This window comes from Balaenoptera physalus, assembly GCF_965194825.1.
Source record: "Balaenoptera physalus genome assembly, chromosome: 1".
Lineage (NCBI taxonomy): Eukaryota > Metazoa > Chordata > Mammalia > Artiodactyla > Balaenopteridae > Balaenoptera > Balaenoptera physalus.
In genome coordinates this window covers 100,328,055-100,347,464 of record NC_138882.1, presented here as the reverse complement: position 1 = coordinate 100,347,464, position 19,410 = coordinate 100,328,055, and the positions used below count along the sequence as shown (strand labels likewise).

The following is a 19,410-nucleotide window of genomic DNA, read 5'->3' as shown; positions in this document are numbered from 1 at the left end:
AGTGAAGCCCTGACAGTAGTCGGCCAGGCAGAGAGCGCTTAAGGCATGTTAGAGTTTGCTTTCTCTCTCTGTAAACTGAGAAGTGTGGCTTGGGGTATTCTGGAGGTCTTGACACTTCCTAACTCCATAAGTAAAAAGCCAGTTCATGAAATAAAGCTGAACTCCCTTCTGACAGTGGGCCTCCAGGGGTCAGGCCGCGTGGGCAGTTTTCCTCCTGTCTTAGGTCCCGCCCAGCTGACCTGCTTCCCTCCCTCCTTTTACCATCTGCCGTTCCCCAAGTTTTGGAGCATCCCCTCCCATCTCCCCACCCCGCAGGAAACCAAACCCGGCCAAGCCCAGGGGCACAGACAGGTGGGCCCAGGGGCCAGCAGAAACAGCTGCTTTAGGTGTCATCTTGCTGCGGGGGTGGGAGGAGCTGGACTTTTAAGGTCTCCTCGGAGACCAGCGGGGGTAACCTGAACCTCTCTCTTGCCCTTCTAATCCCCTGAGAGAGAAGACTCAGAGGGTCCCTGCAGGCCAGATCAGGGTCAGTTCAGAGTCTGTCTCTCCAGCCTCCAGGCTGGAAGGAGCTGAGCTTTGTGTATGAATTCCAAGGAGCTCGGCTCACAGGCAGGCAGCCCTGGAGAGAAGCACAGCCTGCAGCACGGAAGGAGGCAGCCACTAGGCGCTTCCCCCCACAGACAGACGGGGTATTGATCCTGCTCGCACGCCCCCTCCCTCTCTCCACTTCATGGTGCAGCTAATGGCCTGGAAAAAACTGGCCAGCTGTTCCCCAGCTGTGACATAATGAGCTCAGGGACGATCAATGCCCATTCCAGTCTCTAATTAGGCCAGGGAGCTGGCTGGGGTGAGAGTGTGGCCTGTTTCCTGAGGGCACCACTTCCACTCCAGTCCCCAGCTGCTGTCTGCTGGCAGACACCTGTGCCCACGCATCTGTGCCCTGGAGGAGGGGGCAGGGCCATCGAGTGGCCCTGGGGAGTCTTCTGACCCAGAGCTCCTTCTCTAGCAGCAGAAGTAGGGACTCCATAACCAGTAGGGGTGGATAGGCTGGTGGGGAGGACCTGGCCTACACGTGAAGCTCCAGACCCCCAGCTTCCTGTCACATCCTCTCTGTCTGGGTCTGCCACTCTGTACAGTGGCCTTCAATCCCAACTCTCTAACTCCCTGCCCCGGGGACCCTACCCAGGACCCTCCCCACTACTGGTCCTGGTTGCCTAAGCCTGTGGCTGCAAAGAAGAGGCTGGTAGCAAGTTTGGCTCCTAGCCCGGCCTCCCTCTGCTATTTATACCCTCCGTCCAGAGAGGGATGGATCAGATTCTCAATGTACTCACTGCAGAGGAGGAAGTGAGGGTGGAGAGAGAGATGGGAAAGGAAAGGTGTACACTGAGGCAAAGAAACAGAGAGGCGGGGGAGCAGAGGCCCAGGGCAAAGAGGCTCTGAGACTTGGAGAGTTCTGAGAACAGGCTAGGGAGAGCAGATGAGAGAGATAAAACGAGGGAAGCCAAATAAGAGACAGAAAAGTTAGAAATGGGGCCATCAGGGAAGAAAGAGAAGCTGGGATACAAGAAGCAGGACACACCCTGTGCTGAGTAGGGTCAGGCCCCAGGTGCCCGATCAGATGCCCCATCAGGAAGCTGAGGTGCTTGGGCAGAGTGTGTCCAGGGGCCTGGTGTGAAATGACAGGAGTCAGGAGACACTGCCTGGGGACAAAGAGGCACAGGGAACAGAGCTGGTCTGGAGGGATAGGGGGTGGGCCGGGAGTCCAGAGACGGGAAGGTCAGGCAGGGACCCTCTCCTAGATTCAAGCCTTGAGCTCTGCTTTTTGGGGATGAGGGTATGGGCTGGAAGCAGGAGTCCGAGCAATGTGGGGAGAAGGGCAGAAGGTGACTGTTGGGGGGTTTGAAGTGAAAAGGTCAAGGGCAGGGGTCTAGGCTTTCTGCAGCCTCCACTTTGGGGCTGTCCAATCTGGCCCCGTGGTTTTTGGGTAGCCTGGGTCTGGGAGGGGACACTGTTCAGCCAGCCTCCAGCCCTCCTACCATTCACACAGTCACACACAAACCATTCAGATGGAGCCCTTTAGAGAGGTCTTTCTGGGGCCCAGCTGATGCTGGTTATCCCTTCTTGGGTCCCTTCCCAGTCCTAGGACTGAATCTCTTTCTGACTGTAATTCCCATAGGAATGACCTGGTTTGTGGAGAGCAGAAGTGCCCACTGCTATTTCCTGCACCCAGCCCCTTACCCCCAGGCCCTGAATGTCTCAAGCTGCCAGGGCCCTGGAGAGAGAAGCCACTTGAGGACAGCAGCTGTGACTCAGACTCAAAATCGAGAGCTGCAAAGGACCTTAGAGAGCATCTACACGTCTAGTCCAATCCTCATTTGGAGCTTGGGCTCAGAGAAGTGAGGAGAGTAGCCCCAAGTGCACTGCTCACTTATGCAGGTGCAGCCTCTGGACTCTGAGTTCAGTGCTCCTTCCAGGATGCCAGCCTGCTCATCTCTTCCTACCCAATTCCTAGGAGTAGGAGGGATTTTCTCTTGGGAGTCTTGGCCCTCTTGCCTGGTCCTCCAAGCTGAGATTGTGGGAGGTCAAAAAGGTGAAAATTCGGGGCCCACAGGACAGCAAGTGCGCCAGGAGGGATAAAGTCGGTGAGGTTTGGAGGTGAGAAGCCTCTACCTGGAAACTGCAATCGACTCTTTGCAGCTCTGTGGCCAACACTGCCCCCTTGTGGTTTCTGACTGTCAGGGAGGCCTAGAGGCCCTGAAATGTAGCAGTTGGTGTCTTCTCTCCAGCCCAGGTCCTCACCATCCAGGGTCCCCTGACCCCAGGGCTGATTTAGACCCTCCAGGCCTACCCTTCCAGGCTAGGCCATCTGAGAGACCAAGCTTTCACACACCATTCTGCAGCAGAGTCCTCAGGTAGGTGGTCGAGGGCTGACCATCGGCCCCACCCCCACCCCAAGGGGCCACTCAGAGTCCATCTCTCCATCCCTAAGGAGCCCTGGGTCTGGGAATCTGGCCCTTCCTTGGCCGTGGGGGCATGAGAGTTGAATGGAGGCAGGTGGGGGGGGGGGAATCCTGTGGGTCACGAATGCAGGGAGAGGACTTTGGAGGAAAGAACACTGTCTGGGAAAGAGGCCATAGGGCCCGTATCCCTGTGCCCAGCTGTGCCCAGCCTGGAGAAGGAAGGGTCAGGTTACCCTAGGGCTCAGTTAGGCTGGCGGGGCGGAGTACACGTTGCTTAGGGGGACTGTCCCAGAGATGTAGAGCAGGGGCGCCCCCTAGAGTCAGAGACCGGGCACTGCTGGGAGTGCTCTGTGGACCCCAGGTTGGGAAACCCAGCTCAACTCTTTGTTCTTAGGTCAGAGCCCAGGACCTGACAGTGAGCTGGGCAGCTGGGCAGCCCGCTCTGGAATGAGCAGCTGGGTGGTCCAGGGTGCCCTGTCCCTGCAGATCAGGCTGGGCAGCTTCTTATGACACCATGAATCTAGAAGGGAGAATTTCCAGGCACTCAAGTTACCACTCCACCCTTCACCTCCCCCACAGAATGGACATGCAGGTCATGAGTGAGAGCCCCACCTGGGACTCATGGGTATCATTTGGTTTCTACATCACTTCATCTCTGATGGCCCTGAGTTCACTCTGTCGTATGTTCACAGGCACTATCTCCTTGATGACCTATGTGTTTTTTCTCCTCTTTCTAGGCCTGAATGATAAGGAAAATTCCCAGCCTTGAGTTCATCCCCTCACTCTGGAACTTGTGGATTCAGTACTTATCAACTGACTCACTAAAAGACCAGAGATGGGCACATCTGTGGCCCTATGTTTCCCCTGATTATTTTTCAGTCAAACTGGACAACTTATCGTGCCCTGTCTTCATAAACCTGCCTGTCTCCATGTTTTTGCTAGACCTGCTCCTTCCACCTGAACTACTCTCCTCCTCTCCTCTTTCAACTACTCACAGTTTAAATCCTACCCCTCCTTTAAGACCCATGCCACTTCCTTCAGGAAGCCTTCCCAGATTTCCTGAGGGAGTGGGTTCACTTTTTCCTTTGAATCTGCATGGCACTTTGACTCTCCTTTGAAGGTTATAACCTACTTCATCTCCATTCTAGATTGTAAGCACCAAGAGGGCAATGTTTATATTTGTTTCACCTTCGTACCTTTTCTCTTACCCCCTAAACAGAGCTTTGCATATAGTAGGTGCTCAGTAAACATTCTTGAATAGAGTGACATGAAGCCTGCAGTTTGGGCCGCTGGGAGCTGCAGGAGGTGGGACCGGGATGCTCTGAGGCTTCAGGCGATGATGGGAGTGTGCTCAGAACAGGGAGGCAAGGACTGTACAGGGAGGTGAGTGGGGAGTCCTTAGACCCTTGCCTGGGGAGGAGGAGCACTTTACTGAAGAGAACAGGCAGGTTGGGAGGGCCTTGGAGATGTGGTAGGTTGAGGAAGGGAGCCTGGTATTGGGGAAAGTTCAGGTTTGCCCCAGCTCCAGGTATGACGGACCCCCAGCTATCCTGAGTGACAAGCAAAGAAATGGGGGGATAAAAATCTGGAGGCTTAGATTCTGGTCATTTCTCCTTCACTTTCTAGCTGTGCAGCCTTGGGCAAGTTACTTCCTGTCTCTGGGCCTAATCATCTGTAAAATAGTTACCTGACCTCCTATGACCCTTGCAGCTCTGCTCTTCTGACTCCAGCTGGGGGTTCTGAAGTAGAGGGGTAATGATTAGTGGGAATTTGTACATGACCCTCCTCAGGCCTAAACACCATCTAGGTCCTGGACCAGAGAAGGTGACAGAGTGCAAAGCCATGAAGAAGGAGGCATGTGGGCTGAGTCAGCTGTGGCCTGACTCAGAGGATGTGGAGGAGGGCAGCAGGGAGAGACAACACTCCCAACTCAGGGTAAGTAGAGTGTCCGGTTATCAGGCTCCAGGGGAGGGTTTTCAGGGACCCCCATTTTCCATTGCTGTGCTTCCCTGTCCTCTTCCTTGTCCCAACCCCGGACTCAGTAAATAGAGATCTGGGATTTAAATCCCAGCTGCTCAGCTGTGTGGCTCTGAGAAAGTCACTTAACCTCTCTGAGCCTCAGTTTCCACATGTATAAATGGAGTTATTAAAACTAACTCAGAAAATTGTTGTGAAATTTCTCCTGTGAAAGTGCCTAGTTCTAGGGCTACTGCTAGATCTCCCTCCCTCCCCAAGTCTGGAAAAGGGCAACTGGTACAGATCGGCCCTCAAGCCACAGGGCAAACCGTTAATGGTGCTTTTTAGGTACACCGGGGGCGGGGTGGGGCATGTGGAGGAGCAGGCTGATGCTGAGGAGGTTGGATGGTAAGAACAGGCAGAGGGGTATTGCCCAAGCAGCCCCTGATGCTAGTGAGGAAGGGCCACTCTCCCTGGAGACCTATTTATTGTGCAATTATCAAAGGCCCAGCAGCTCTCTGGGAATTTTTCTTTGGGGATCCAGCATTGAGCCCCAGCTGATGGATGGGGGGGTGGGCAGCATGGGGAAGGCTCCCCGGTCTCATAGCAGGCCTGGCCTGCACATGCACTGTGGGTGTTCCTGTCACTCTTTTGAGCCTGGTTCATCCAAGGCCCCCAGTTTCTAATCTGGTTGGGGAAGATTTATTTTTGGGTCCCTGTAACCTAGCAATGGGCTCACATGACCAGTGGCAGCTGCAGGCTGAATATACTGTTGGATCTTGGCTCCTGGCAGGGGGTGTAGGCCAGACTGTGGGGGAATAAAGGGAATGGAAAGGCTTTCACCTCTGCTTTCCTCCGACTCCCTCCTCAGCCCCTCAGCTTGGCCACAGATGGTGGGCAGGGGGGTGGCTGCCTGGGGAGCAGGCGTGGCTGGAGCTGGCACAGGGGGCTCTGGACGGCCGGGTGCTGAGCTGCGGTGGGGAGGTCCCAGCTGTGAGCCTGCTCTCCGCGTGGGGAGCGTTGGGTGTCCATGTGGATGGCGGTGGGTGCAGGGAGGGTGCCATGTTGGCGTCCTGGGGGGCGAGGCCACTCTTCGTTGTGGGATCTCAGGGACACCCCTGGTCGATGCTGGAATCCCAACATCGGCTTCTTTCCTTTGTTCCCTGTTAAATTGTTAATATTCCTGGGAGAGAGAACACATTAAGCTGCTATCAGTGTGAATGGATTTGTCAGCCTCTTTCCTGAGAGCAGGCTTTGACAGATGCAGAGAGAGCAGAGGAGGAGGGCAGTGGGTGCCACTGAGCAGGCCAGGGGCTACCGGGAGAAGGCTGTGGGCACATAAAGAGCATTCGAGAGACTATTGAATACATGGATGGACGAATGAAAGATAAACTTGGTCCCCTTCAAGGTCTCATCTTGAGGGGGCAGGAAAGAGTGGGAGGGGGTGGACATAGCCCCGTCAAGAGGTGGGCAAGGGTGGGGCAGGGCTGCACCAAGGAGAAAGTTTGGGATGGAGAAATCAGACCTCAGCACCAAGGGCTCCACCATGATCCTGAGGAGAGGGGTACCCCTGCCCCCAACCTGTAACAGGAGCCCACTCCTGGGTATGCATGCAGTATGGTGGGCCATGGATTTCTGATGTGGCTTGTGGGACCACCCCCAGTTTCTCCACCTTGGCCTTCCCACCTCCTCCACTGTGCTAAGCTCTAAAAGGAGGGATTGGCAGGGTGGGGTGGGACGGTGTAATGTCAATAGCTACTCCAAACCCTGAGTTCATTTAATGAGATATTGCATAAAAAGGCCTCCCCAGATTGGGCCCTCAAGAACTAGTATCATCATCATCTTTGTTGTTCTTGTTATTATTGTTATCAGCTGCCTCCAAGCCAGGATAGGCAGTTTTTCCTCTCCTTCTGCCTCTCCTGAGCCAAGATGACCTCCAGCAACTGAGAAGATACTCTAGGATCCACTGCCTCCTTGCAACCACCTTTCCCAAAGGCTCTCTGGGAGGGGCCTCAGGACCTGGAGACTGCCCGCTGGCCACCACACTCACCAGTTGTTTGACCAGCCGGGGTACTAGCTCCCCCGAGCCTGAGAAGCAGGCTATATATTATAGGCTTCCTATCCCTATTAGATAAGCTCGGAAGTGAAGAATGTTTGTCCATTTTATAGATAGCAAGATTAAGGCACAGATGGCCAACTCACAGGCTAAGGTCTTACTATCAACCAATAGAGTAGAGCCCAATTAGAACCAAGGATTCCTGACCAATCCAGTGCTTTTTTTTCCTGTTTTTCCTTTGGCCACGCTGCGCAGCTTGCGGGATCTTATTTCCCCGACCAGGGATCAAACCCAGGCCCCAGCCATGAGAGTGCCGAGTCCTAACCACTGGACTGCCTGGGAATTCCCTCCAGTGCTCTTTCTATAATCCTGTTCTGATGAGCCCGAATTCTCTCTGGTTCTTTGTGGATCTTTGGAAGGGGGCCATGTCAGTCTGAGCTGGGCTTCTGCAGGAATGATGTGGGTGCTGATCAGGGACAGGCTTTACCTGATCCCAGAGGGTTTGACTGATGCCAAGATGATCTTGCTGACATGATAACACAAGGTTTGATAAAAATCACTTTGCTGTCTTCAGGTTCTAATTTGACATTTTAATTAGATTTCCCTGTATTCAGGTATATCTAATTTTGTTTTAGGCTGTTTCCTAGAAGGTAGTGGCCATTTCTATGGAATTGGCTTTAGGGCCTCAGCCCAGAGTCTCATGTCAGGCCTCCAGGGAAGCCATGGGGGCAGGGGGAAAGGAGTAAATGCTTTGGCTTCAAACAAACGTGGGTTCAAATATTGGCTCTGGTATTTACTAGCTATGTGACCTGGGCAAAGTCACTTCACCTGGGGTACCCATTTCCTCATCTGTAAAATAAGGTGAGTAATGGCTGCCTCATAGAACTGGTATGAGGATTGAAGGTGTCGTATGTAAAGGGGCTGGCACTTGTAAGAGCTCAAGAAAGGGTGGCTGGGATGTTGGAGATCACAGGGTCGGGTCTGGGCTGGTCAGTGGCCTCTTTGTTGTTGACCTGGGGCAGCCACCTTGCCCCCTCTGAGTTTCCTGGGTGATTCATTGTTCTTATGGCTCTTTGGGTTGGGTCTGGTAAACAATTCCAGAATTCCCTTTCTTCCCTTTTAGAGACAGAGGGAGTTCCCGTATAGGTGAGTCTCAGGGAAGAGGGCTCTGGAGTAGATATCATGCCTGAATTCCTTGTCTAGGCTCATGGCTCTGCCATGCGTGGCTTTGGGCAATCTCTTCACCTCTCTGGGCCTCACAAATATGGATGCCTTGGCCTGTAGGATGTCTTACAGCTCTACAATGTTAGGATCCTATCCTTGGGTGTCCGTCCTAATCCTGGGGGAGCTGTTTTCTTCATAGTTGGTGGGAAGCCATGCCCCTTCATCTCACCTCCAAAGGCTCATCACCTGGCCTTGGACCTTCTGCCGATAATGTTCCCCAGCTCTTCTCAGTCCCGCAGATCCCACAGATACAGACCAATCAGAGCCTTCCTGAGTACCTGCCTCCCATTCTGCCTTCAGGGAGCAGTGCTGTGCTGGTACCACAAGGTGGCTTATGAGTATGTTGGATTCCCCCATCTCTACCAGCTCTCTCAGCCCCACACCACATAAACATACAATCTAAGAAGACAATAGGAAGGCACTTTTTGAGGGGCAAGTGCAGCGTTAGGACAAGGCCCTTAGCTCCTCTTCAAACCCGACAGCCACTCCTGAACCTGTCCTCTCTATACATGCGGCAGCTTCCAAAGGAGCCAAACCTTGGGCCACGCCCTGGAGCCACGGCCCCTGCCAGACCTGACCCTAGTGCCCTGTGTCTGCACTGACCGGCCTGCTACAAAAGCACCTTGGTTCTGATGTCACAGAACCATGCAATGGCAGGGCTGTCAGGAACCTTCCGGGATCATCTGTCCTATATTCTTTTTGAACAGATAAGAAACTAAGGCCAGAAATGGCAAATGACTTGCCCAAGGTCACACAGTTAGTAACAGCCAGAGCCAGGCCTTGAACCTGGATTTTCTGACTCTGAGTGCTCTTTTCATGTCATCAGGCTGGCCAGGAGGGTCTCTCCCGCCTGCCATCACCTGACCCCAACAGGCTTTTGAGTTACCACTCCAGAAGCCTGAGAGGAGGGGGAGGGTCTGGGCCCACTCCTGGGCGCCTTGCCTGGGGGCACTGGTGCCTGGCTCCTGGCTCCAGAAGTGGCTCCAAGGGGCTGGGTGGGAAGCAGGAGGCCGTTAGGACCCAGAAGCTCTCAGCGCATCCTGCTCTGCCGGCTGCCTCTCACTGATCACTGCAGTGGTTCAGGCTTCAGCAGCCTTGGAGAAGCATCAGCTGAGAGGAGCTATCACATGGGAGCCGGGAGCTGCTCAGCAAAGGTAGGAGTTGCCGACTAGGCCGGGAACGGGGGCAAGACCCAGGCCTGGTTGTGAATGCTGAGGTCCTGTACAGAAGGGTACAGCCCATCCTACCTTACAGTGGGCAGTTTTGTCAGGGGATGGGCCCCCAGGTATCCCGAAGGCAATATTGGGGTGTGGGCATCTCTGAAGCCTAGAGATGGGAGTTGATCTGCTGCCAGCTGGAGTACCCACATCCTGCAGGCAGACAGGGTTCCCCATCTATCTTGCTCTATGTCATAGAAATGGGTCCCCTTCATCCTAGGAATGAATCCTTTGGCATCCAGGCCGACGGGCAACTCTGTGTCCTGGGCGTGGGCAACTCTCCTGGGGAGAGGTGCTGTAGCCCCCTGAAAATCTTTCCTGGCCTAGGAGGGGCACGCTCTTGTCTGAAGGAAGGCCAGTCTCGGGTCCTTGGGATGGAGGCTCTGTATCTAAGAAACAGGTGTATGTGAATCCCAACACCTCTGTGGCCTTGGGCTGGGCACTTATGTACATCTTGCATCCTGAGACATGGCTGTTTGTGACTTGACCATACCCCTGCTAGAGGCCCAGACCTCAGCTCCTAGGGTGGCAAAGCCTTCCAGGTACTGAGAAGTCCTAGAGGTGAGGGAAGGGTTGCTGGAAGGGAGCAGAGGGAGGACAAGAGTGTCCGAGAAGGCATGATGATATGAGCTAGGAATGGAGTGAGGCTCCCTGGGCTTCCCCTGTGAAACCGTTACCCACAGCCCTCCCAGGCTTTACCCTGGTCCATCAGTGAGGAAGTGCTGGGGAGCAGGTATATTGGCTCTTCTGTTAGGAGGTAAATGGGAATACTGGAATTTAGGGGTCAGTGCAGAGATACTGGCAAGGCTGAGGGGGTGAAAAAGAGAAATGTCCAATGCCTTCTTGCCTAGGGCTCCATCATGGCTGCACAGCACCCCTCCATCTCCACGTGGAAACCATGTCTGCTTCCCGCAGTCTGGGACCCTGGGTGAGCCCTGCTGGCAGACACTTGATGTCCATGCAGACATGGTGGGTCTTGACTCCTTTAGCTTCCAGGGCCTCAGAGTCACATCTTCTGGGCCCCACTCCCAGGTAGAAGGAATGCAGGAGTCATGGCACAGAGAGTAGGGGGCAATGTTGCCTCCCCTGGTGTTCCGTTCCACATTTTTTTCTGGCAGATTGTCTTATGAGGAGAGTCTGCACTTTTGGGCCCTCTCTTCACCTTCTCTGCAGACCCAGTGGCTATGTGACATGTGCTGTCTCTCATCCCCGGGGAGAGGCACGTCTCTAGGTAGTTGTTCAAAGTTAGGGCTGCCTCAAGTCCAGGAGCCCAAGTTACTCGTTCCAGAAGACAGGCCCCTGGCTGACGCACAAGTGATGGACTGAGTGTTCTTGGAGTATGTCCTAGGGGGCAGAGATTCAACTGATCAATTTGAGTTTGATTCAGGTCACAAAATTGTACTGAGCACCTATCGCATGCATGGCACGCTAGAAGTTAAATTAGTGCAAGGTTGGTGGTAACGCCAAAAACCAAGGGTGATTGTAAGGCTGTAGCAGTTGAGGGGCAAGAGGACCCATCTACCCCAAGTGGGCCCCTTTACTGCAGTCAGAGAAATGATGGGTTTTTAACTGAGCAGCCACCAGGCCCTCCATAGCCCAGGAACTTACTGAGCCATCAAATATTGTCATATAGGGGAACCTTAGATGTTGTCCACTTCAAACCTCCCATTTTACAGATGAGGAAACCGACCCAGGAAACTTCTGGCTTGTCTGCAGAAAGCCCATCAGACTTGGCATGTCCACAGTTTGCCTCTAATTTTGAAACCTTAGTACACTATGCTGAGGGAATCTGGACTTCAAGAATGGCATATGGAAATCAAAAAAAAAAAAATTAAAATTATAGCTGACCCTTGAACAATGTGAGGGTTAGTGGCGCTGACCCATTGAGCAGTGGAAAATCCAGTTACAATCTATAGTTGGTCTTCCGTCTTGCAATTCTTCTGAATCTGCAGTTCCACACCTGCAGATTCAACCTACCGCTGATGGGATCCTGGAGTACTGTAGTATTTACTATTGAAAAAAATCTGCACGTAAGTGGACTCCTACAATTCAAACTCATGTTGTTCAAGGGTCAGCTGTACATTGGGCAACTTATTTCAATTCTGTGCAAACTCAGCATGGATAATGAGACACGTAAAACAGCTTTGAGCAGGAGAAATGAGAGACACTGAACACTCAGACTCCGCCCCTTGCCAGTTTCTTCCAGTTTTCCCCTCTGCTTTATGCTCACCCACCTCCGCCCCTCCGTACCTCTTACACAGATGCCTACTCCTCCCTCCTTGTTCTGGGACTGTGGCAACAGTCCAGGAACAGGAGGGTTTTGGCCAGGGGTCCGGTGATGATCCGCTCCAATGACCCAAGATCCAGGGCCCTGGGAAGTGGGAGGTTAGGAGGAGCTCCTCTCCCACCTGTGGGGGAACAGTGACCTTGGGAAGTTAATGAGTGGGTGGAGAAGGGTAGCTTTCATATGACTTACGCCCTTCTGGCTTTGGGAGCAGTGGAGGCCGGATGAGCTGAGCTCCCAGTTTCCCTCCACCTGGGAGGTTTTGTTTTCACTGGTCCTTCTCAACGCTCCCAAAGTGGCAGCTCTTTGTCTTGGGGATGGTGATGTCCGAGCACACTAATGCACCTTCCTTCCCCTTTTCAGGTAACCTCTGTCTAGTGGTGAGAGACATTTTTAGAGATGGTTCAAATTCAACAACTATTTACTGAATGTCTATTATGTTGCAGCCACTGTGGAGGGCACCATCAAACACAGTATGGCACGGTGGGCTGGAGTACTGGCCCTGGAGCCAGGCCTCCCGGGAGCGTACCTGGACCTTGCTACTTACTGGCTGTGTGACCTTTGGTAAGTTACTTTATCTCTGCAAGCCCCAGTTTTATCGATTGCAAAATGGGGATAAGAATAACATCTACCTCATAGGGTTGCATAAGGATTAAAATGAGTTAATATACGTAGAGTGCTCAGAACAGGGCCTGGTATGTGGAAAGCATCATAGACATGTTACTGCTTATTATTAGCATTTTTATTAATAAATCCTGCAGCATCTTCCAAACAGTTGTGAAGTAGGTACTATTCCCTTCATTTTACAGATGCCTTTATGAGGAAACTGAAGTTCAGAAGAGTTAGTAGTTCCCAGACCTAGGACTGGAAACCAGATCTCGTGCTCCTTCTTCTCCCCAACAGCTCCTGCCATTCTGAGGAGACAAGAAGTCAGGAAATTTACATAAGCAACCTTAAAACTGGGGCACTATCCCAGAGCTCAGCAGGACCCTGGGAAAGGGAGACAGAGGATTTAGAGTCCCTGGATAACAGTCCTTGAAAGGGGAGAAGGGTGTGGAGAAGAGAGGAAAGGAGCTGGAGACCACTCAGAAGACGGAGTGTTGAGTGGGCGAGGCTCCCGCATCTCTCACGCTCCTGCTTCCTTGCAGTCACCAAGGTGGACCCGGAGCTGCCTCCTGAGCCCTCAGTCCCCGGCCTTGAGGGCTGGCAACAAGAGCCTGCCCGAGAGGCTCCGGCAGGAGGCGCTCTCTCCCCACCCCAACCCGCACACACAAAATTGGGAAGCCTGGGCCTGGGCTTGCCATCCCAGGGTCACTGGACTAGGATGGGGGATGGGCCTGTGACAGGAGGTGCCCTGGGTGTCCTCTTTCGGCCCCATGGAGTCCTCCCCCATCCCCCCGTCATCAGGGAACTCTTCCATTCTGGGGAGGGTCCCTCAAACCCCAGGTCCCTCTACTGCCAGTGGGGTCCCGGAGGTAGGGCTGCGGGACGTGGCTTCAGAATCTGTGGCCCTCTTCTTCATGCTCCTGCTGGACTTGACCGCTGTGGCTGGCAATGCTGCTGTGATGGCTGTTATCGCCAAGACACCCGCCCTTCGAAAATTTGTCTTTGTCTTCCACCTCTGCCTGGTGGACCTGCTGGCTGCCCTGACCCTCATGCCCCTGGCCATGCTCTCCAGCTCCGCCCTCTTTGACCATGACCTCTTTGGGGAGGTTGCCTGCCGCCTCTACTTGTTCCTGAGCGTATGCTTTGTTAGCCTGGCCATTCTCTCGGTGTCGGCCATCAACGTGGAGCGCTACTATTATGTGGTCCACCCCATGCGCTACGAGGTGCGCATGACGCTGCGGCTGGTGGCCTCTGTTCTGGTGGGTGTGTGGGTAAAGGCCTTGGCCATGGCTTCTGTGCCAGTGTTGGGAAGGGTCTCCCTGGAGGAGGGAGCTCCCAGTGTTCCCCCAGGCTGCTCACTCCAATGGAGCCACGGTGCCTACTGCCAGCTTTTTGTGGTGGTCTTTGCTGTCCTTTACTTCTTGTTGCCCCTGCTCCTCATCCTAGTGGTCTACTGCAGCATGTTCCGAGTAGCCCGAGTGGCTGCCATGCAGCACGGACCGCTGCCCACGTGGATGGAGACCCCCCGGCAACGCTCCGAGTCTCTCAGCAGCCGCTCCACCATGGTCACCAGCTCGGGGGCCCCCCAGACCACCCCGCACCGGACGTTTGGGGGAGGGAAGGCAGCAGTGGTCCTCCTGGCTGTAGGGGGACAGTTCCTGCTCTGTTGGTTGCCCTACTTTTCTTTTCACCTCTACGTCGCCCTGAGTGCTCAGCCCATTTTGACTGGGCAGGTGGAAAATGTGGTGACCTGGATTGGCTACTTCTGCTTCACTTCCAACCCTTTCTTCTATGGATGTCTCAATCGGCAGATCCGGGGCGAGCTCAGCAAGCAGTTTGTCTGCTTCTTCAAGCAGGCGCCGGAGGAGGAGCTGAGGCTACCTAGCCGGGAGGGCTCCATTGAGGAGAACTTCCTGCAGTTTCTTCAGGGCACTGGCTGTCCCACGGAGTCCTGGGTTTCCCGACCTGTACCCAGCCCCAAGCAGGAGCCACCTGCTGTTGACTTTCGAATCCCAGGCCAGATAGCTGAGGAGACCTCTGAGTTCCTGGAGCAACAACTCACCAGCGACATCATCATGTCGGACAGCTACCTCCGTCCTGCCCCCTCACCACGACTGGAGTCCTGATGGGCTGCTGGACACTTGGAGGGAGATTGGGCTGGGGGCCGGTTATGACCGCAAGGAACTCCTTGTGGGATCACCTTTTCCCAGCTAGCTGGGGCTGGGGTCTCTGCACACAGCTTTCGCTTAGTGTTTTCTGGGTTAGGAACAGAGCCAACTGGATGGATATGTGGCAAAAGCCTTGGACATGGCTGTGAGCCTTGACTACTGGGGGAGGGAACCTGGTGAGATGGTGACGAGATTAAAGGGTCAAGAAGGTGAGATGATGCCTCTCAACCAAAGAACTTTCCATGACTCAGGAAGCAGGGAAACCCTAAGGGTAGGAGTTGGAAGCTTTAGGGCAGCAGACCAGGCTTGGAGTTATTCTGGGGACCCTTTAGGATCTTTCATTTTTCAGTGTAATTGTCCAGGGCAGAAACTGCACTCAAGCAAGGTAAGAAAATGACCCATGTCTTCTCATTTCCTTGCTAGGTTTAAAAACAACTAAATTACAGCCAAGTGTTTCCTTTGAGTTAATAGATTTTTTTTTTTCTAGCTTTAAACCTGAGATTTCCTTAAAGCGAGAGGACCAGCTGGGTATATTCCTTTCTTGAGTTTGGCCAAGCAAGGGGAAGTAGCAATCAGGGCACACAGAGTAGAAGAGAGGAAAGCTGACTGCAGCTCTCTCTCTCCCACCCTCCAGGAACAGCCGTTCTGTTGTATTTTTCAGTTTCTCTTTTGGACATGGGAGATCAAGTTTGGGGCTTGATCTTAGCAGAGGCAAGAATAAAGCAGGATGGTTTTTCTCTTTGTCTTTTAGGATGGAGAAGTGGAAAGATTGGGGGTTGGATGGCTGAAGGTGGGGGTTAGCATTTGAATCGCTAAGGTGGTTGGATACAGAGAGGCCTGTAATAACCCAGACCAATAATACTGTAAATCTTTTTTTTCCAGAGCTGGCCTCCCTGATCTCTCTCCTCATGGCAGTGACCCATCGCCAGCCCTCTGGACAATCGGGTACAAGAGACTAAGGTTGGGAATGGGAAAGGTGGGGTTTCCATGGTTCATTAAATGCCTCCCTACTCCCATTCATCGCTCTCAAAATTAGCTTCAGTGACAAAGACTTAAATCTCTCTCCTATCTGCAGCCCTGGGTTGGAGAGGGGGCACGGGAGTTGGGCTCAGCTGTTCACTGATTGAGACTGTAGGAACTGTGTTGGGTGGTCTTGGTGGTGGTATACTCAAGGGAGGGGGAATAATCACAAACTGGACAGGACACCCATCTGGGACTACCCGTCCGTCCACTTCCCTCAATTCAATCAGGTCACATTAGAGAGTTGAGGCAGGACCACATGGTGGTGTGATCTGTATTTGAACAAATTCCTGGCTTAAATGAGCATCAAAGAGGAAGATGGCTTGGTGGGAGCGGGATAGTTTCCCCTCTGAACAGTTAATAAATAATTTTTATTATAAAAAGTTATGCTGATATCAACATTGACTCCTTCAGTTCAACTCAGTGCATGATAGTTGAATACCCTATTCTCTGGGACTCACACAGAGGATTTGGAGTCACTGCCTTCAAGGAGTTCACAGTCTAATTTGATCAGGTACCTTGTATTTTGACAGAGCATTTACATATGGTAAAGCACTATGGAATGTGTTAAGAGAAATATTTTGAGGAATATGTTCCTGGTTCTAACTTCTGAGAGTTCAGCCTATTGCAGCAAGATGCCTATATGGAGGCTTCCTGCAGATTGAAAAGTATGGGGGCTGTAGATGAAACTCTAGTTGAAGAAAATAATTTATTACACGAAACTGGGCAGCTTCTCCTCCTCAGATCTAGGAAATTTTCCAGGTTTCTGTCTTCCTACCACTAGACTTACTCTAGTCCAGTGCTTATTACATTGAGGAAATCCCTTAGATAATATATACACCGAGGAGAGTCTTTTGCGATTGAAATGCATGTTCTTCTCCTCTCTCTCCTCCTTTTAAAGATAAATTCGTAAGGGAGGAATCTCATTCCTAGATAGGGGGAAAACTTCTTCCAAACACCACTGATGCGCTAGCGGACCCTAAACATTGCCAGCAGGTGGCAGTGTGAGCCCAGTGGCGCTGGGAAAGATGAGTGCAGGTGGGGAGGGGGAGGGGGCGACATTAAACACTGCCTGGCAGCCATTTTGTTAACTTATTTTGCCTTTTTGTTTGACTTTGCCCTCCAACTTTTCCTTCACATATATCAAAGGAGAAAATCTTAAGTACAAGAATATGGCTAATTCAGGCTGAAGTTTCCTGACACTGTGATCTCACTGGTGTTTATTACAGAATTTGACATATGCTGGTTCATTTGCCATTTATTTTTCCCGGAGTGGATCATGAAGGAAATAAAAACTTTCTCTTCTGTTATGCTGAGAACTTTCCCAACAATTTGTCATGACCACCTTCCAGGGGTTTTCTAATCACCAGGATCACTTGGTAAAGTTCCATATGTAATTCTTAGCTGTGAAAGCCATTCCTGGGCAAAATTTGACCTCTAAATCCACTGAAGAAATCAACAGGTTGAGAAAACTGTGCTCTCAAGTTATTTTTTTCCCCGCACCCTGGTGGTGTTGGGGTAACTCTCAATCCTAGATGAAAACCTTCTGTTGTCAGGTCTCCCAGGTAACACCTTATAGTAGCAATGGTAGAAAAGGAGTGAATTTGGAGTCAGAGCTACTTACTCACTGTGTGAACTTGGGAAAGATGCTTAATTTCTCCGAGCCTATTTCCTCATCTGTAAAAGTGGGGATAACATTAACCTACCTCACAGGGTTGTTGTGAGGAATAAAAGAGATGACACATGGAAGCACCTAGCCATACCTGGCAAATAGGTACTCAATAAATATTGGTTTTTCTTCCCTTTCCTCTTGCCCTTTTCCCCCATAAGTATTGATTATGGGAAAGCAGTCCCTTTTATTCTAATGGTCACTTGGAAAAGAGTAGCAGACTTCGAACTTTGAGGAACTGGCAATAATAAATTATGGTGGATGAGGCTGTTTAAGGTGGCTCTCAAGAAATTCCTCTAATGATCATCAATCACCATATAGACCTTTCTGTTTGGACCGTATATTCTAAGGTTTAGGTTCTATTGGGGAGATAATATTTAATCGTAGGGAAAGGCTTTGGGGGCTACAAGAGTTCCCCTCCCTAGAATATATGGTGAGAGTATTTGTGGGGCCATTTGGAAGTAAAGGTAATTTAGGGCTACTTTCACTGTAGTATCCAGGATTATGAGTAAAAAGGCTATCAGTCTGGGGCTTTTATAGGGGATTTATCAACTTTCAGGTGATGTTATGGCTGAGAGGCAAATGTTACCAGAACTTCCCTTTTCATGTGGTACCACAATAGGTAATTTTAATAGGAGATTCACAGGATGCACTGGTTTGTTTTAGGGTGTGGAACTTTGGTTGACTAATCCTGGTAGAAGTCCTAAGCCCTTAACGCAGGACGGTATGTGAGCGCTAAAACTGGCTTATGTTGGGGAAAGACAGCATGGAAATTTTATGGAGAAACTACATTCTTACCTTTCAAGTAAAGTAAGATCTGTTAGCGATTTCAAGTGACCCTTTACCAACGTAGTAGCTGGGCAACTCTCAAGTTCACTGGGTACATTTTGAGAGCAGGAGGCGGTGGGCCAGAGGAGAGGGCAGAAAGGGATCGATAAAGTCCCAGGCATGGTCGGTCTTACTTATTTCAGATGTGGAGCGTGGCCAGAGCCCAGACTCAGTAATTCTCATCCTATAGATCTGGCTGAGACAACTCCGGCCGAGAAAGTGTCCTACACTTGGGCAGAGGCCCCGGACCTCCACAGCCAGAGTCCAACTGGGTTTTCTGGCCAGTGAGAAATTCCCAGCAGAGATTCCCGTGTGGGCTGCGGCCTTTTATTTGGGAATTCCCATCCCCCACGCCAATCTGAAGCCGCCTGTGTGACCTCGGGAGGGTGTCTTGAGCCGGAGAAGCCAGTCCCTGCTTTTTCCCCACTTATCCAAATAAGGCAGCCGAAAAGGTGAAAGGGGACTAAGGTCGAGCGGCGCCCGGCGAGCTCGACAGGGCAGCCCTACACCACGGAACGGCCGCTTGACCTCCTCGTTCCTCTCTTCGTTCTCCCGCTCCCGGTTGTTCCTCCTTTACCCTAGCTAGACTGGGCCGAGAAGTAACGGCCGCGGGCGTTGCCGGAAGTGTCGTAAAACGCCGGATATCCGGTTCCTCTGGGCGCTCAGGGAGCTGACGGAGAGGGCCGCCGCCCAACAGTAGACGCTGTCCCCGCCGGCCCAGCCGCCGTCTCCGCGGTGTGTGAGTGAGCCCGGGCCTGGTCCCCTCTCCCTCCGCCGCCATGGGCTGCACTTTGAGCGCCGAAGACAAGGCGGCGGTGGAGCGAAGCAAGATGATCGACCGCAACTTGCGGGAGGACGGAGAGAAAGCGGCCAAAGAAGTGAAGCTGCTGCTACTCGGTGAGGGGCTAGGGGCGGGGCTGGCGGGGTGTTCCCGAGGGCCCAGGCACTTGGGAGTCCTGGGCGGGGGCATCAGGCCGGGCCGGAGGAGAGGACCCCAAAGAATCTGGAGGGCGTGACGGACGTGGGGCGGGGTGTGGGGGGTTGGTGGCTGAGGCCGGAGGGCGTGATGAGGGGGGTGGGGTTTTGGGGTGGTAGGAATTAGGCTGGAGAGAGGGTGTGCCTCCATGCTGGAATTGGGTTCAGCGAAGAGAGCTTGGAAGTGTGGTCCAGTAGGACATTGAGACTGCATTAGGAATATGGGAAAAGCTCATAAAGGAAGAGCTGATGTTAGGGAAGGTTTTGCAAGGGAGGGGTTGGAGTGAGTTGGTAGCGAGGACGGGAGAGTGTGTTGGGCTTGTATAATGGCTTGTGAGTTTGGAGCGTGGTGGTACTTTATGACAGGTTAGAGTTAGGAGGCTTGAATAATTAATATAAATAGAGAGGAGGCAGGGACAGAGTGGTCACATAGGACCTTGTCATTTA

At 52.4% G+C, this 19,410-nt stretch overlaps 2 protein-coding genes across 4 annotated transcripts in view; both read left to right on the top strand.

Moving 5' to 3' along the window:
- Positions 1 to 12,606: 12,606 nt before the first annotated feature.
- Positions 12,607 to 17,964, top strand: GPR61 (G protein-coupled receptor 61). 3 transcript variants are annotated; one of them, XR_014255153.1, is made up of 2 exons: positions 12,607 to 14,680; positions 15,354 to 17,964. XR_014255153.1 is itself a non-coding variant. In XM_082431888.1 (1 exon), exon 1 carries the CDS (start codon positions 13,074 to 13,076, stop codon positions 14,427 to 14,429), a length of 1,356 nt encoding a protein of 451 aa, XP_082288014.1. In that variant the 5' UTR covers positions 12,607 to 13,073; the 3' UTR covers positions 14,430 to 17,964. The 3 variants fall into 3 exon arrangements, 1 of the variants encoding a protein (XP_082288014.1); XR_014255154.1 differs by having other exon boundaries at positions 12,607 to 14,856; XM_082431888.1 differs by having other exon boundaries at positions 12,607 to 17,964.
- A 669-nt stretch (positions 17,965 to 18,633) lies between these two features.
- GNAI3 (G protein subunit alpha i3) overlaps positions 18,634 to 19,410 on the top strand; it is a 36,773-nt gene continuing 35,996 nt past the window's right edge. Inside the window, exon 1 of the mRNA XM_082431910.1 lies at positions 18,634 to 18,885. Coding sequence (XP_082288036.1) covers positions 18,768 to 18,885 — 118 coding nt within the window. The 5' untranslated portion in view covers positions 18,634 to 18,767. The remainder of the gene's footprint in view (positions 18,886 to 19,410) is intronic.

Bases quoted from the DNA above. Each gene is read 5' to 3' on its own strand.
- GPR61 (XM_082431888.1), top strand. From the start codon at position 13,074: ATGGAGTCCTCCCCCATCCCCCCGTCATCAGGGAACTCTTCCATTCTG.